Source organism: Cottoperca gobio, chromosome 9 (genome assembly GCF_900634415.1).
Source record: "Cottoperca gobio chromosome 9, fCotGob3.1, whole genome shotgun sequence".
Taxonomy (NCBI): Eukaryota; Metazoa; Chordata; class Actinopteri; order Perciformes; family Bovichtidae; genus Cottoperca; species Cottoperca gobio.
In genome coordinates this window covers 20,571,878-20,588,273 of record NC_041363.1, presented here as the reverse complement: position 1 = coordinate 20,588,273, position 16,396 = coordinate 20,571,878, and the positions used below count along the sequence as shown (strand labels likewise).

Here is a 16,396-nt window from a genome sequence, read left to right as displayed (position 1 = left end):
AGAACAACAATACTGTAACAAAGATTAATGTGGGCCTCGTCCTCCTCAAATTAAATGCTCAATTAATATTCAATTAGAAGTTAAAATGTTTGGTGGCTCTGAATGAGCTTCAAATGAGTCGACATGATGTCGAAAACACCAAACACAGCTTTCAAATACTTTGACTGCATCTTTTGTTCCATTAATATAATGCTCTTTTTTAAATAAAATAAAATAATCCAAAGTGTTTGATGATACAGTACAATTTCATTTTCTGTAACACAAAATGAATACTTCACCCACAACACCCATTTGTGTATCAATTACTCCGTGTTGCTTTGACTTCTCGAAGATAACTTTGTATTCGTCACATGCCTCTACGGCGAACAAAGAATAAAAATTATGCAGAAAAGACTAGATGAATTGAAGTAAATGGATGACACGTTTAACAACCGCACAAAACATCAAAACATACGTTTAGAAACTCTCACACTTTTTTGATTCTTCGTTCAATGTGGAGGTCTGGGAGAAAAACAAGGTTTCCTTCAAGAATTCAAGGGAACAGAGTGATCGATGTACAAATGATGTACATTTTATGGGTGAAATTAAACCCATACGTCTTCATTAACAATCTTTAAAATACATGATTTTCTTTAGGCTTTTGGTGGTTTCAGCTTAGCATACCCTTGTTTTGGATAAACTGCACACACACACACTCCAGTGTTCAACTTTAAATCTGCAACACAACAGCTCATAAAAATGTCTGAGGCACTATTAAAGAATGCCACCATTCATAAAAAAGCAGAACCTATAACCCATTTAATTTCACAGTCACTTTTATTAAATAGCAGTTTCATATGCATGCACTACACACAGAATTAATGACACATTCTTTGCTGTTATTAAGATTCAACAAAACACGAAACAGCTGTTACCTTCTTTTAAAAATTAAGCCTATTTTAATGACATGAACCGGTTTGAAGCGAATCCTGATGGATGAGCTGCCTGCTATGTAGACCTGATGATCATCACGGATGAATGTATGAAGCGTTCTATGCACTTATGAAGTGTAAATAATCAAATCACAGAAAGCATTTGTCAATTTTGTGAGGTCAGGCGTGGACGTCTCCATCTCTTTGCCACTATGACGCAAAATTGTCCAAGAGAGCAGTTCATTGGCAGAAAGTCTCTTCTCCAAGCAGCTTTAAGTGTCCGAATAGGAACCTTCTCATTGGCCCGCTGCTCTTCCTGTACTTCCTAAACTCGAGAAGGAAGTCCAATACTCATACAGGAAGGAGCTCTGGAGGACTCTCTCCGTAGCAGTACTTTGCTTGAGGGTTTCGGTAAGTGTTCTCATGTTGAACACTCTGCATGAGAGGGAAAAAGAATAAAACGGGTTAATGAAATTATTATAACATTATTTTTTTGCTGCTGGATGAACAAATTCAATAGATTTACAAAAAAAATGAGCTTAAAACAACAGAGCATTTGAATGTTATATTTTTTAAAGATAAAGATCTTCTATCTAGCTTTGACTGTCCCAAAAGTACTCAGATGAATATTATGTGTGAAATGACTCTTAACATACTTGTGAGGAGGTCCTGCACTTGGCCAGGCACAGCTCAAAGTGATCCTCCACGGCAGTGAAGAGATTCTGGAAACCTTCAGCTGCACGATTCAGGAAGCGCTCAAGGAGAAGTTGCTGATGAAGAGCACAGAGGGTGAGCATGTGTAAAACACATACAAGTACAGATTTTAATCTGTTCACCTTCTTCTTTCTTCCCCTTCATGATCACTGCTATGGTAAAAATGCAAGATTAACTTTAAGAGGCACAGTATCTGAATTTGTGCATTGCAGAGTCACGCACGCAGCAGTCTTGCAAGATACAGCATTTGAACAGTTGATCCTTTTTAAGATGACAGTGATAACCCAAGCCCCTGAGCATGCTTTTGATGTGACAGATTACCTTATCAGGCTGGAGGCAGCAAGACACACAATACTCATAGATGCTACAGCAGCCGTTGGCCAGGCAGCTTTTACAAATGTACTGTCTGGAGCTGGGAGCATTGACGTTACAGCAGCCGTTAACCAGCAAGTCGTTTCTCTCGCAGACGTAACCTGTAAAACATTAACACAGATAAGCATAAACCTTGATTAGAGGCAACAAAACAGTCCCACAGAGCCGCTGTGTCATCATTACTGTATGGTGGTGAGGAGAGGCTGCATTAATCACCAAGTTCGTCTGTGAGCAGTGTCTTGCCCTGGATGGAGTTTCTGCACTGAGTGATTTGTCGGCTGCTGTTGCCCAGGTTGAAACGGACTTTCCAGGGGATGCGATGGTCTGGATCCCTAACTTCTAAGAGAGTGCGGTCCCGTATGGTCCGCTCCTCCTGCAAAATTCACACAGAAATTGAAATGCCATCAAAGAACAACTCAAGTTCAGACAATATAACGAGATATAAAGTGAGAAAATGCAGTAGGGCTGGAAAATGACAGAATTGCTTTCCTGATGATGCGGACACTCTTGTTTTGACCTCTTATTTTGAAAACTGTGAGAAAATTGTTTTTCTCTCTAAAACCCTTTTTCCATTGAACAAAAGAAGACACAGTTCTCACATGTTAACATTGTCTTAACTAAGCAGCTGCAGCTTTCAAGGCCTTTGCCTAAAGACGTTTTCTAAAAGTGGAACATTTCTGACTTAAATCAGACAGAGCTCAGCCAATTACAAAAGTCAATGGAGAAACAAATATTGATAACATAATCTATTAATCTTTAGATCAAGCATGCAGAACATTCACTAGTTCCAACTCCAAGAAATTCTGCTATTGTTTAGTCTGTGATAGTAAACTGAATATCTTTGGGTTTTAGATTATTGATCACACTAAACAAGTAACTTAAATACATAATTTTGAGCTGTAAGATATTGTGGTGGCAATGGTTTAGGAGGTAGAGCTGATTGTCCTCTCCTGTCCACACTTTGAAATGTCCTTGTGTCATCAAGACACTGAATATTATGTATTAAGCCATTGAGGGCAATATTGCAAGTTAATGAGCAGGACTGCTTTAGGGCAACATTGGGTTTTGAGGGTTTTTGCACCAATGTGCAGGAGCACCTTGATCTGTCAGGTGACTCCTTATACGAGTCAAAAACCATCTGGTTATTTCATCAATGAAATGTTTCTCAATAGAATTTCAAAACAATGTAGACCCTTCCTTTTTTGTAATATATAATCCCATATACCAATGGTCTTATCCAGATTGCTCATCCCTGGTGCAGAAGATGACACCAATTTGCTTTATTGTGAGTTTCTGTACCTGTTTGAGCGTGCTGGTGAGAAAGTAGATGAGAGACAGTCCGAAGACAACTCCCAGCACCCATCGTTTCCTCAGTAACCGCCGTAGCACCATCATAGCATGGCTTTCTTGGGGAGATGTCGGCGACAGTGACAGTCCAACACATCAAACCTCCAGGGGTATCAATTCCCGGACTGACCTTATTTGTCAGGAATATGTAACGATGTGTGCCTACGAGATAAAACTAATGTAATGCAAAAGATAAAACTCAATCAATAACTGTACAACCGAGCAAAACTGGATCTGTAAACTGAATAAATACGAAAGTACCTACAAGTGAGGTCGCTGTATTTGCAGAGCTAAGACGCATTAGCTAACCCATGTTGTAGGTTTAACTTACTAACAATTACGCTAAAAGGACAATGTCTGTAAATATGAATTATGCTCGGACACATCTGAAACAGTTAACTGATGGGCACGCAAGCTAGTTAACGGTGTTTCATCATAAAAGCCTGCTTTGTTAGCCTGCTAGCTAGCAGTCGTTAGCATTAGCTCTGTCTTAGATAAGCTAGACACTGATGATAAAAAAAAATACTAATACACTATTGCTCAGCCTAGTGACGCAGTTTCGCCTCCTTTGAAGAAAACGATTATGTAACGTCCAACATTACGTCTAACAAGCAGCAACTGTGATGTTTATCCAGCCAAATCTGACATACAGCATCTGCAAAACAAATTTCCAACGCGGATGTGGTGTGGTGGGAAGGAGGACGCTGATTGGGTAAATCAGCGACGTCGTTGACGCCATACAGGAAGCTTTTGGAGCTTGACCGTCAGAGCATTTTTTGCAGCAGCATCATCAACCTAGCTAACCTGACACTAAATATGCCAAGAGCTGAGGTGCAATTCACGGTACTAATTCAGGTAAAGTCGTCTATATTGTTATTTAGCGTACGGTCTAACGAATGAACTGCACACAAAGCAGAATAGCTGAAGTTGTAAGCTGTTGGCCGGCCTGTCTCTGTCTGTCAGACACTGTTGATGTTGATTTGCATTTGCAGGGCTGGGACATGTGGTGATGAGCGGTATGCCATGCAGAGGAGACACAGCAGCAACACGGATGGCATGCCCTCTGAAAGGTGAGAAGAATAGCTCTCAGAAGCAGCACACGCCCTTTGTTTGTGTATTATCTTCACACATATGTAGTCAAATGTAGCCACTGTCATGGACAGACTGCCCACATGCATGCAGCGTGAAGCTGGTTTTTAATGTTTTTTGGCAAGGCCTCTTAGTTCCAGTTAGGACATCATAATTCTACTGCTTGCAATGATATTTTAGACATTAGTGTGCTTGCAAATGTGTGGCAGCCTAGTCTTATGTGTGGTGTCAGCACTTCTAAATCGATTCCCTAAATGGAAAAGTCAAACCTTATTAATCAATTAATCAATTAATTACATGGCAGTGGATTGTATCTTAAAAGGTGTTTGTGTGATCCCATAGATGTCTTCTGTCTCACTGCAGTAATCAAATGTTTGCCTTGGGCAAAATCAATGTTTAATTGCAATATTTTCACAGACTGTGCACGCCACGGCACCAGCCTGCAATTTGAAGTACAGTGTGTTGTTCAAGCAAAGAAGAAGAAGAGCAGAGTGTCATCGTCTGTGGAAATATTGGATCATATACTGTATACATGTATCACTCCTGGCAGAGAGTAGTAGTACCTGTGAGAGCACAGAAATACCTTTTGAAGATGAGGTTTGTATTTAGCCAGGGAAGGACCTTCCCTTTTATTAACATGAAACACAATGATCCATAAAGAAATGTTTTCCCAGTATGGTGTGGAAGAACTTGACCTTCCCGCATAGAAGCCTACCCTCAACTCCATCCAGCACCTTTGGGATGAACTGGAGCCGGGCCTTATGACACAACATCAGTGTTGGACCTTACTTATGCTCTTGTGACTGAATGGGAGCACATCACTGCAGCCAGGTTCCTCACTCCTCTTAGAAGAGGCGGCTGTTATAGCAGCAAAGTAATTCCCAAGGTTTTGAAATGAGCTGTCCAACAATCATTTATGGGTTTAATGTTTGGGCGTCCACATTCTTTTGGCCATCCCGTGTGTTGACGCAGTGTAGCTCAGTGCTCTCATTTACAGCCGTGTAGAAGTAGGATCGAGCTGTCTCTAAAGAAACTAGCCTTACTTACCAATACAGAGACATAATCTTGTGAAATGTACAGATCCTTTTACATGTCAACCAAATGTTACATAGGATACGTACTTTTTTCCCCCACCCAGGAGCCGAAGCCAAACTCTGGGATCAGAGAGCAGCCTGGATGAGGGTGGTGTGTTTGACTGCCTGAAACCCGACTCACCCAATTCACCCCAGCAGATCTTCTCCGGCCTGGTCGGCGTCCCCTCCGGCTCTGTCTCCTCTGCCCAATTCCAGGCAGCCGGTTTAGTCCTGGGCTCTCCCCCTGAAGTTTTTATCCAGATGACCGCGTCGTCCAGAGAAGAAGGAGGCCCCCACCGCACGGAGGGGGGACCTTTTCTCCCTCGGCCACCCCCGCACCACCACCATCACCACCACCACCACCACCCCTACCACCACCAGCCCCTGCAGCACAGGACCTCCTCTCTGCTCCAGCAGGCCACCACGGCAGCGGGCTCAGAGAGGCACAGCTCCAGAGAGGAAGCACAGGAAGACCCGTCCACCCCAGCACCAGCCCTGTCTGAGTTGAAGGCAGTAGTGACATGGCTGCAGAGAGGCTTCCCCTTCATCCTCATTCTGCTGGCTAAAGTCTGCTTCCAGCATAAGCTAGGTACAGCAGCTTGTGGAGTAACAGTGTAGCTGTCAGTGTCTAATGGTACATTACTTGCAACAAAGAATAATTAGCAGCATACGGTCTGATGATGTTGCTCCTCTCCTGCAGGTATTGCTGTGTGTGTGGGCTTGGCCAGCACATTTGCCTATGCCAATTCTACATTTAGGCACCAAGTGTCCTTACGGGTAAAAGAAACAAAAAACTACAATATATATATTTGCAGTTGCAGACTCCTTGACAGCATCTGAAATGTTCTAATGATAGCTTAAACAAATGCTGATACTGATACACACTTAGTCAAGCTTTCTCACATGCATATATTAAAGGACAAGGCTTGTGTTATTTCATATTTTTCTTTATTGTCAAACAATCCCATGAAAAGACCAAAAACAGAAAGGTTTTAGTCCATCTCTCAACACTTTCCAACTTCCGTTGATACTAATGTCCAAGAGCAAAGAGATCAGGGCATGTACACACAAGTTCACAGTCAGATACACTAATAATGCACCATTTTATTCATTTGTGACATTATTGCAGAGAAATGGTTTTGAATTACAATTTTAAATGTATTGTAACGTTGCTAAAATAGCTGCGTCTCTTTTACGTTGCCAGGCGGAACGTTCTATACTTGTTGCTCTGTGGCTCATCATGTTCCTGGCAGGGAATATAATGTATATATACTACACATTCAGTCATGAGGAGCTGCACAACAGGTAGTGTACAAGCAGGTATTTTTACGGTAGCTGTGTGTTCCTTTGCCTGCCATCTTATGTTTTGGATTTAATTTATTTACATTTAGCTTTTTCCATTCATTTTGTGTTGTGTAAGCCATTTTATTTTGACTTCCATTTCCTTTAGGTAGCGTTCCTGTTCTTGTCTGGTCTTGTCCTGTGAGTATTTTGTGTTATATTTCATTATTTTGTTTCCAGTGCGTTTTAAACATTTGCTTTTCTGTTGCTTATCATTCTACCATCCAGAGTGAAAACACCAGACCTCCTTATGACAACTCAGGTGTTGTTTTCTTTTGCTTCTAGCCTCATATTTGCCAAGCCCAACCTCGACAGCTTTGAGTTCTTTGATCTGATCTGGGCAGTGGGCATCACTGACTTTGTCCTGAAGTACTTCACCATCGGCCTGAAATGCTTTGTCCTCTTTTTGCCCAAGATTCTCCTGGCCTTCAAATCAAGGGTAAGAAATCCACATTCGTCCCTCTGACACTTAGTCTATCTACAGAAAATGTTACTTATATTTATTAATTTTGACATTTCATGGGACAGTTTACACACCATCCATAAATGACAACCAATAACTTTAAATTTAATGATCTCAACATGCAGTTATAATGACATTTTAATATAGTTTTCCCCTTGAATATGTGAAGTGCTGAAATGATTGATCAATTTGTTTAGTTTTTTTGCTAATTGTTTTATCAAGCAAAAAGAAACAAACAGCTGCTTCCAGCTCCTCTAATGTGACTCCTATGATGACTTTATGACTGTAAACTGACTGTTGTAGTACTAAAGATAACAATCAAACTATTAAATAATAATTGTATTCATTTATAATAAAAGTAGTTCCTAATTATTTACATTTACGTTTACCCAAACTGCTATAAATGCTTGCAGCTTTTTGCCCAATCAGTCTAACTTTTGTACATAAAAAAAAAAAAGAAGCAAAATAAAGATTAAGACTAACTTTTACCCCTGGTTTAAAACTTTACTAACCTACATTAGGTTACGTCATGTGACTGTAGCCCTTCAACTTCTTGCAGCTGCTTCACAGTAAAAGCTTTAAAAGAGAATGCAGGGGTGGATGTTCCTAAAACACATTACGGAACGAGGAACATCTTCTGTGACACTTTAAAAGCATCTAATCTGAGTTTAAGTTTCTGGTAAACTGCCATATTTATGCTCATGGTATAGACAATGATTAAGTAACAGGAAGTTCACGGACAAAGTTGTGAAACTTGGTAGATAATAAACTGCTCAACTATGATGAAATACTTTACTGAATGAAGAAAGTGCTGAAGGGTCACAGTGTGAAACTGTTTTGTATTCATAAGGTTTTAAATGGTACTCCTTAGGTGAGCTTGTGCAACGTGGGTGTCTGCATGCGTGGTTAGTCTGGCCTGAGGCAACAGAATATGGCTTCACGCACACGCACACGCACAGATAGACTTTGATTTCCATACAGGTGCGGCTCATATTCCTGGTGTGTGTTTGCGTGTAGGATGGGGGGTTACAAAGTATTAGGATTACATTTTCCACTGATAAACAGACCTACAGGAAGAAGAAACACGGCAGCCAGCAACTGAGCTCATCTGCCCTCGAGGGGGCTGCACGGGTGAGGTCATCCCTCCCTGGAGCCGGACCATTACCTGTATCCTCCACTTGCACACACTTGCACACGCACACAGATAAACTATACACATACACATTATAAAAGGTCCTGTTTATTCTGAACTCCGTGAAGTCACACAATCATTACCGTCTCCTTCATTACTGCATCCAACCATGGCTACACTAATGATCCCACATAATCAACACAGTCTGCACAAGTGATGGCAGGCACACGTACAGAAGGTCCATGACCGCTTCGTTTTAAAGGCTTAGAGCAGATCTCTACTGCTTGTGTAGGAATCTAATTGTTTGTTGCCTTCGTGTGTAAGTATTTTCATTGTTGTGCAGAGCTCCGCTGCACAACATCTCTAATCTGTTGGCCTCAAGCAATATTTAATTTTAAAGGCTTTCTGCTGCTGCTCAACAGGAGCATGAGTCACATGTCAAGGCCAACCAGTATTTATTATTTTTTATAACTGATTAACTGCATATATGCATTTTTGCTAGATAATTCCTCATCATTGAAGACAAATTCAAATATTTTAAAATGATCAAATTCAAATGGCTTGTTTGGAATAAATGGAAGAACTTGATGCATGATGGATAAAAGGGAAAAGACAGATACCAACTGAAACGCTACTCTAGCAGTGTCGTAGTGCGGCGCTTTTACGAGTGGGTACCCGTTTTGTTTTTAGCATGCACAACCACAGGCGGGCGACGCGTTTCACATCCTGCTGTTGCGATGAAGAAGACTGCTAGCACGCAAACATGGATGTACACAATCAAATGATCAAATCGGCATTACAAATGAGCAAGGAAATGCTCTCAACTTGCTTGTCAGGCCTCAAGGACACATACAATGTGTTTGATGAGAAACAAACTTCACAGGTCACCTTGAGAAGGAAGTCCATAGAAAAACACATGGTTATGATAGTACTGGCCCCATGGTTAACCACATTTTAAACTCAACCCACTTACCCCCAAAGTAAATAGATACAAATGTAATAACAACAGTCTTGCAGATAAGAATGTAAAGTTATGTATTTATGTTTCAGTGTGCAGTTGTGGAGGTAAAGAGATCTGACAAGTTAATGAAACCAAATAAGCAGGAAAGTACTCGCACAAGGCCTGCAGCGGAGCTTACTCAAACTCCTTGGCTTGCGTCCAAACTTTAGATTTGACAGTTTTTTACGTGGGCGTGATGGGCACGATGGGATACAAGGCTGAGGGGACAATAAGGAAGATGAATTAGCCACGAGCAGAGGCCTTCCTCCCCGACCAACCTGGCTGCTCGTGGCTCTTTACCCACAGTCATCAATCTTTGTCAGTGATCATCCAGGAAGTCATTATGCAAGCTGGGATGCCACGGGGGCCGTCGGGGAATCAAGTTTGCCTTCATTTTGGTCCCCCTTTGTTTTTAACCATCCCCAATTCACTTAAAGCACTTTGCAGCAGTCAGAAGTTTGTTTCTTTTCTGTGATTATTTAGGGAAGGGGTCCTTTTTTTTTTTTTTTTTTTTTTAAAGGACGCCCCCGTAGGGCTGGGTTTAATGTGGGCACTGGGTAGCAGGTGGAAAGAGCCGCTGCCAGTTTCCCTTGCAGTGTGGGGAAATTGCCTGTACTGCTGTGAAACTGCAGAGCTCTGGACAGCAGCCATGTTTGGGCTGGAGGCATGCTGTTTTAAGCTTTTAATACCGCACTGCTCTTGACTAGATAGAAGAGTGCCCCGAGGCTGTTGAGTTCTTTCTGCTTTTTTGGACAGTTAGTGAGTGGATCAAAGAAAGACACACACATTGTCTCAATTTTGTATTTTTTTCATTTCATAAAAACTTGTTTTAAGACTGAAAAATGTTGCTTTTGTTTTGTTATTTCATATTCAAAAGCTATTCCTAATAGCAAAATATTAAGTGGGCACATTCACAAAGTTAATTTGAAGCATCTCGAGAGGCGTCCTCTACTGTTGCAGTTTCTAATTGTGTGTGTTTGTCCAGGGTAAGTTCTACTTGCTGATCGAGGAGCTGAGCCAGCTGTTTCGGGCCCTGGTGCCCATCCAGCTGTGGTACAAGTACATCATGGGAGAAGACCCGTCCAACAGTTACTTCCTGGGAGCCACACTCATCATCATCTACAGCCTCTGCAAGGTAACCACTGCCTGCTAGCAAAACATTTAGCAAAGGTCAATATTTTATTTTTTTATTTTGGATGTCACTATTAAACAAAAAGACTGCATATATAGACGACATGAAATTCAAATCCTACATTAGATTGAATTATTTAAGAGCTCAGCAAAGAAAAAGAGAAGCAAGTGAAGGTGCCTAAAATATGAATGTTGCTACTTAAACCCCAGTAGCACTCTCCTAAAGTCTATATTGTTCATTACACCCTAAAATATGAAAGCTTTGGGTAGAATAACCAACACGGTGTTACTGTTACTCTTAGAGGCTGACTAGAGGCTGCTCAACTTTGTTGTTGTGGTGGTGCAAGACAAGAGGTCACGGGGTCCAATTCATCAAGAGTGTTTTTTATTGCGATCTGTGATAAAATCTTACATCATTCCATCTCTAATTTATAAAATAAGGTTTATGAGATATCTTGTTTGAACATTTTGGCTCCTTCTGGTGGTACTAAAGGAAAGTCCATGAAGATTTATAAAAGAATGGGGTTCATCCTGTTCATCCAGAAAAAAAATCATCGCAATTACATTAGTGATGTTTCGTCATGATGGAAGTGTGGCTCTAGGAATGGCTGACGGTCAGTCCACCACTTTGCTCCTGACTAAATGAATAGCGATTGAGCAGAACTAAGGGGAGTTACAGAAACATTTTGATTCTGACACGACAGAGAGGCTGGATGAAAAGTTAGGTCACCAAAACCATTAGGAATCATCATTGTTATTCTGCTCCTGGATTGGAAAGACATTTGGGCCTGGTATTTTAAACATAGTAAGTCATCAAAGAGAGAAGAGAGACAGAAACTCCAAGATTAGAGGCTACAGCGAGGTCAGTTACTGAGCAGTTGAATAAAGGAACTATAAAAATAAACATGGAGAAAAAGGTTTTTTGAGCCATGCGTCACTTTCGAGATCGCATGGGAAGCTGAAATAGTGAAACTAAGTAGCTGTCTGATGAATGGCACGCTAAATTATGAATTATTTACACAGTGATGTTGCCACTGTTATGTGTTCTTTAGTGCGTGTTGACAATTATAGTCCAGACTGCTTCTAACACGCCAGTGATTCAGTGATTATGATGGTTTGGTGTACGTGCGTGCGTGCGTGTGTGTGCGTGTGTGTGCGTGTGTGTGTGGAGGTGCAGCATGTTTTCCAAGATCCAGCCATATTATTCGCAGTGTGTCAGTATTAGATAATGCTGATGTGAATAATGTGCATCAGTGGTTGATTCATTGTTGTCATGCAGTTTGTGTCACAACAATGTGATGAGGAATGTTACATTGGTGAGTTTTTTTGGAAAAGGTGCTAACTTGTTGCTGCTTAGGAGGTTACATAAACATTCATTTATCCAGCCCCATCATCCGGTCTAAAGTGTCCAAAACTAACATTCAACACATTTAGTAAAGAGTAAAAGAAAGTCATAAATAAATGGGAGTGCTTGTGGGCTATTTTGGTCATTATAAAATAAACTGATCTTTATTGTTTTGCAGTCCTTTGACATCTGTGGACGTGTGTCTGCCATACGCAAGGCCTTGGTCATGCTCTGCAGCTCCCAGGTCAGATTCAGACTAATTTGACACTTTTCACATATCAGTAAACACACATGTGTATCTACTCATGTTTAATCCTTTTTTAATTTCACTCTTTTTTTTGTGTGTGTCTCATCCAGAATTACGGAATGAGGGCAGGCAGTCAGCAGTGCAGCGAGGCGGGCGACGTCTGTGCTATTTGTCAGGCAGATTTCAGAGACCCCATAGCCCTTCTCTGTCAGGTAAGGACTCGGTAAACTAGTAAGAGGCTGCTGAACCTCTGACCACAGCCAGCATCACTGATGGGTCAGAAGTGTGCTGTGTTGCATCTTTTTAAACCATTAAAGTATTTACAGGTAGTGATTAGTTGCTCTTTAAGTATAAATGGGAAATAAATATGTGTACTGTTATTATTTGATAATATAAGTGGTCCTTAAAGGGAGGTCAAAGGTCAGTATGAGCTACTGAACAGCGCTCATACACAAGACGCTCCTGCAGGGTGCATCTTTAATTGCCTGTGACATTCATAATCAGTATTAATATGTAAACAGTCAAGTCTGTAAAAAAAAATGTAAACCATAGATTTTAGAGAGATATGTTGGCTGTGCACTTTCTTCTTCTCTGTCACAAAAATAAACCTTGTGCATGCGCTTTATGTTCCCCTGCAGCACGTGTTCTGCGAGGAGTGCCTGTGTTTGTGGTTCGACCGGGAGAGAACGTGTCCACTGTGTCGCTCCACCGTCATCGAGACCCTGCGATGCTGGAAGGACGGCACCACTTCGGCTCACTTCCAGATCTACTGAGCGCTGACAACATATCACTCGCACCCAGAAAGATGTGATTGTGCTGCAATGCGATTTAGACAATTGAGTGTCATTTTTGGCTGTTTATCTTAGTGCGGTATCTCTTTAAATCAGGGTAAGCATAACTACAGTAACACACACTAGGGAACTTTACTTTTAGAGGCTTCTTAAAGAGACAGAGAAAGAGAAAATATGTTGATCACATTATTTTCTGTGCGGGCAGGTTGAGCGTCTGGTGAAGCTGGTGGTACGAGCCACATGCAAAAACCAAATTATCAACATGGTGTCACTTAAAAGAAAGCTTGGACTTTTGTCAGTTTCACAGTTGGACTGTTGTCCTACAGTTATGACAGCAGTCACCTTTTTGTGTACATGTAGACTTAGCCGCTGTTGTAAACATCATTATTTTTCACTAAACACAAGATAAAAGAATGTTACTTTGCTTTAGTGTGGTGATAATGTAAATAGTCACACTATTCACTGTATTTGTTGTAAATTTGGCACTTTTTTTGCATACTTTATGATCTGGTTAAAGTGTATTACTCTTCTTTTTAATTCTACAATTGGTATTTAACATCATTTTATTTGGTATTTAATTTTGCAATATTTATTTAAAAATAGGATGTTCACCCTTTGAACAAAAAGAAATGTCTCGGAATGATTGTAAGTAGAAACTCAGTTCAAACATTTGTCCTGTCTATAGGTAAAAACCGGTTCTTGGTTAGGAAACAATAAGGTTATTTAGATATTGAGTAGTGAACGTAAGGTGGTGTGTGACTGTGACCCAGACTTTACATCGTGGCAATTGTTTATGGTACAAGCAAGGCATCACAATCATAACATTTTATAGATTTGTATCAAGTGTGGTGAAGATATTGAGGATTTGACTTTCCATACATTTACATTAACAGCAAGAGCTCATGTCTGATAATCTACCATGTTGCAAACTTATTTTCATTGTTCTCTATGAATATTGTTAATATGAATCGTTTCCTTTTATAATAATCCATCCCGGGTTGCATAATGGAACGTGTGACTTAAATGCAGAATGCACTGCAGGGTATTCAGTTTTAAATTAAAGCACTTTAGCTTACTTTGTCAAGCGTATTACTTGTGTAATTGTAAGCACACCTGCATAACATTTATTCCAGAAAGGTGTTTATTATTTAACTACCAAAAATCCATATGAAATATTGAATTAGTATAAATAGCACACACTTTAAAAAAGACAGTTTCAGTAATTCTGCTCACATTACACTTAATGTATCAGAGGAAGCTTCTTTCCAGAAATCACCGACAACATTAACTGCATAGCTTCCTATGCACAGGTCCTGTATCTTGTTTATGACGAAAAGCCACTAAACACTGCCAACAGATAATGCTAAAGCACAGTATAATGCGTAAACATCATCTAAACACTGTAAAAAACATCTGTAAAAACATTCATCCTCTCAGTATTTACATGTTTACAATCAAAGTATAGCTTAAGTAAAAAAAAAATGGTACAGTGCATCATGAAGCTTATAAAATGCAGTGCATTTTTCATTATTGCTGCACTAATGGTAGCTTTACATACATTTAAAGGTGTAATCACTCTAACCCCTTTGTCCTTATGCACTCACGTCGTGGGTAGTGAACATTCAAAGGAGTCTTATTAGTAAGATTTTCCCTGCTCTCTACCAGGGGAGGATTACATCATCGTTTTGTAACTGTGATGACAGAATCGGAGAGTCACACCGGGGTAGGACGTGCAACGGGCTGACTGCAGGGCTGCTGGGGGTTCTCTGTGTCAGCTCGTTATGAAACTCGCAGTGCATCCGCATCGGACCTGAGGAAGTCTTCGTGACACATTGAGTTTAGTCAGACTCAAAGTTCCGACCTTGAAACACGCATTTAAATCCGCTTCATTCTCTTCCGTCGGTCTTTTACTCGCAGCACACCTTCAATCCTGGACCGCATCCTCCGACTCTCCTGCATCCCTTGCTTTTAGGGCAAATGATTTGAGCCCGTTCATCGTGCATGGTCCTAAAGGCACCATCTATATGAAATATAATAAATGCACTTATTAAGCATAATACATCCATAAAATAAATATATTTTAAATTAAGACACGTATTCATAAACAAAATCATTAGTTTCTTATTCCTCTTGTGATTTCCATGCTATTACTGTGCATTTAGTATCTACAGTTTTTTAGATGACAGGAAGATGCAAGAGCTTTTCCCAACAGAAACATGTCCAACTGGTAAAAACTTTGCCAATTCAAAACATTTACTATTCATAATGAAACATCCCTAAAATGCGATCTAAAGCCATTCAAAACTTAGTTTGCCCGCACTTTATGGGCATAATTAGGCTACCCTTAGTGTGTGAGAATACTCACAAGGCTTAACAATTAATGAATGTTTGATAGTTGTAAAATTAAACTAATTATAAGCACCTACCTTATTATGTCTAAACAGGTGGTTAAAGAGCTCAATTTATAGGGCAGTTGTGGTTCACGTTATATTAAATTAAATTTAATTGTATGACTTTTTTTGTTGATAAGTGTTGTGATGTGGAAACATTTCTAAACTTTGAAGAGGATATAAAACACCTTTTTCTCTTCTTTTTTCAGACAGACACGTTTTTTTTCTTCATGTTATCCAATAATCTAAAAGACCAATAAACTTAACACGTAGAAGAGAAAACGTCTAAAACAGCTACCTGAACGTCTCACAAATATTAGCCTGCAATTTACTTTAACACGTTATTAAATTAACCTCATGCAAGACTTGCACACTTAATGTCAACACTTTTTGCGTGTATGTTTCCACATGGCCTACATTAACGTTTTCCAGAAAATATAACATGTTTTTGTTCGTACCTTAGCTATTTTTTCTCTTAAAGGTTGCAGGTTAGCTTACTCAAATTAAACACTATGCAGGTGACGTGACGCTGTTTACTCACCTGTTGCTGGTGTTGCCGCCTCGCGCCCTACAGCTGTCGCTTCGCGACGACCAGCACGAGCACGGTCAAGTGTATTGCAGTGCACAGGAAGCTCTTTAAGTGGTCTCTCCTGGTCACCGCCACCGTCTCCCTGCCCCCGCAGCTGAAGCCGCTGTCCGTCTCCCCGGGCGTCCAGCTTTTCTCAAGCGTGTCCCCGATCCTCCGAAGGCGAGACGCGAGCAGCTGAGCCACCGAGCACGGCGAGAGTCGGTGGGCAGTGCAGGTGTAGTCACCAGGCAGGAGCAAAGGCTGGTCTATCGGCAGCCAGCACATCTTTCTCTGACAGAACAACAAGTCTCTCTATAAATCTTGAGGATATATGACCCTCCTTCTCTTCTCTCATCAAACCTTGACTGTGTTTGCGTCCCCCCTTTCTCTCCCTTTCTCTCCCTCTCTACTGTATTATTCATTACAGTGTCACATGGTGTGGGGTTTACATCATCTTTTCCCAAAAGAAAGATGCAATGGTT

The 16,396-nt window shown here is 40.6% G+C and overlaps 2 protein-coding genes and 1 long non-coding RNA gene across 5 annotated transcripts; 1 reads left to right on the top strand and 2 right to left on the bottom strand.

The window, feature by feature from the left end:
* Positions 1-797: 797 nt before the first annotated feature.
* spring1 (SREBF pathway regulator in golgi 1) lies at positions 798-4,061 on the bottom strand. Its single transcript, XM_029440271.1, has 5 exons — positions 3,297-4,061; positions 2,214-2,370; positions 1,947-2,098; positions 1,568-1,681; positions 798-1,346 (listed from the first exon to the last, which is right to left on the bottom strand). Exons 1-5 carry the CDS (start codon positions 3,390-3,392, stop codon positions 1,263-1,265), a joined length of 603 nt encoding a protein of 200 aa, XP_029296131.1. The 5' UTR covers positions 3,393-4,061; the 3' UTR covers positions 798-1,262.
* Positions 3,970-14,040, top strand: rnft2 (ring finger protein, transmembrane 2). Of its 3 annotated transcripts, XR_003832824.1 has the most exons (12): positions 3,970-4,199; positions 4,337-4,414; positions 4,851-5,030; positions 5,572-6,095; positions 6,207-6,283; positions 6,711-6,811; positions 7,133-7,286; positions 10,428-10,577; positions 12,097-12,162; positions 12,276-12,377; positions 12,804-13,053; positions 13,162-14,040. XR_003832824.1 is itself a non-coding variant. In XM_029440268.1 (11 exons), the coding sequence occupies exons 3-11, from the start codon at positions 4,966-4,968 to the stop codon at positions 12,936-12,938; spliced, it is 1,374 nt and encodes a 457-aa protein (XP_029296128.1). In that variant the 5' UTR covers positions 3,971-4,199; positions 4,337-4,414; positions 4,851-4,965; the 3' UTR covers positions 12,939-14,040. The 3 variants fall into 3 exon arrangements, 2 of the variants coding, with proteins under 2 accessions (XP_029296128.1, XP_029296129.1); XM_029440268.1 differs by having other exon boundaries at positions 3,971-4,199; positions 12,804-14,040; XM_029440269.1 differs by lacking the exon at positions 4,851-5,030 and having other exon boundaries at positions 3,972-4,199; positions 12,804-14,040.
* Positions 13,639-16,268, bottom strand: LOC115013774 (uncharacterized). The gene is made up of 2 exons (XR_003832825.1): positions 15,888-16,268; positions 13,639-14,976 (listed from the first exon to the last, which is right to left on the bottom strand). It is a non-coding gene; the product is annotated as an uncharacterized LOC115013774 (long non-coding RNA).
* Positions 16,269-16,396: the final 128 nt, after the last annotated feature.

What these genes read in the sequence shown, in the direction of transcription:
- spring1 (XM_029440271.1), bottom strand. Translation starts at nt 3,392, where the DNA reads ATGATGGTGCTACGGCGGTTACTGAGGAAACGATGGGTGCTGGGAGTT. An exon ending in ACTGCTCACAGACGAACTTG is followed by an intron (nt 2,099 to 2,213) that starts GTGATTAATGCA and finishes AATGTTTTACAG; the next exon opens with GTTACGTCTGCGAGAGAAAC. An exon ending in GCTGCCTCCAGCCTGATAAG is followed by an intron (nt 1,682 to 1,946) that starts GTAATCTGTCAC and finishes GCTCTTCATCAG; the next exon opens with CAACTTCTCCTTGAGCGCTT.
- rnft2 (XM_029440268.1), top strand. Translation starts at nt 4,966, where the DNA reads ATGTATCACTCCTGGCAGAGAGTAGTAGTACCTGTGAGAGCACAGAAA. An exon ending in TCATCTACAGCCTCTGCAAG is followed by an intron (nt 10,578 to 12,096) that starts GTAACCACTGCC and finishes ATTGTTTTGCAG; the next exon opens with TCCTTTGACATCTGTGGACG. An exon ending in TCATGCTCTGCAGCTCCCAG is followed by an intron (nt 12,163 to 12,275) that starts GTCAGATTCAGA and finishes TGTCTCATCCAG; the next exon opens with AATTACGGAATGAGGGCAGG.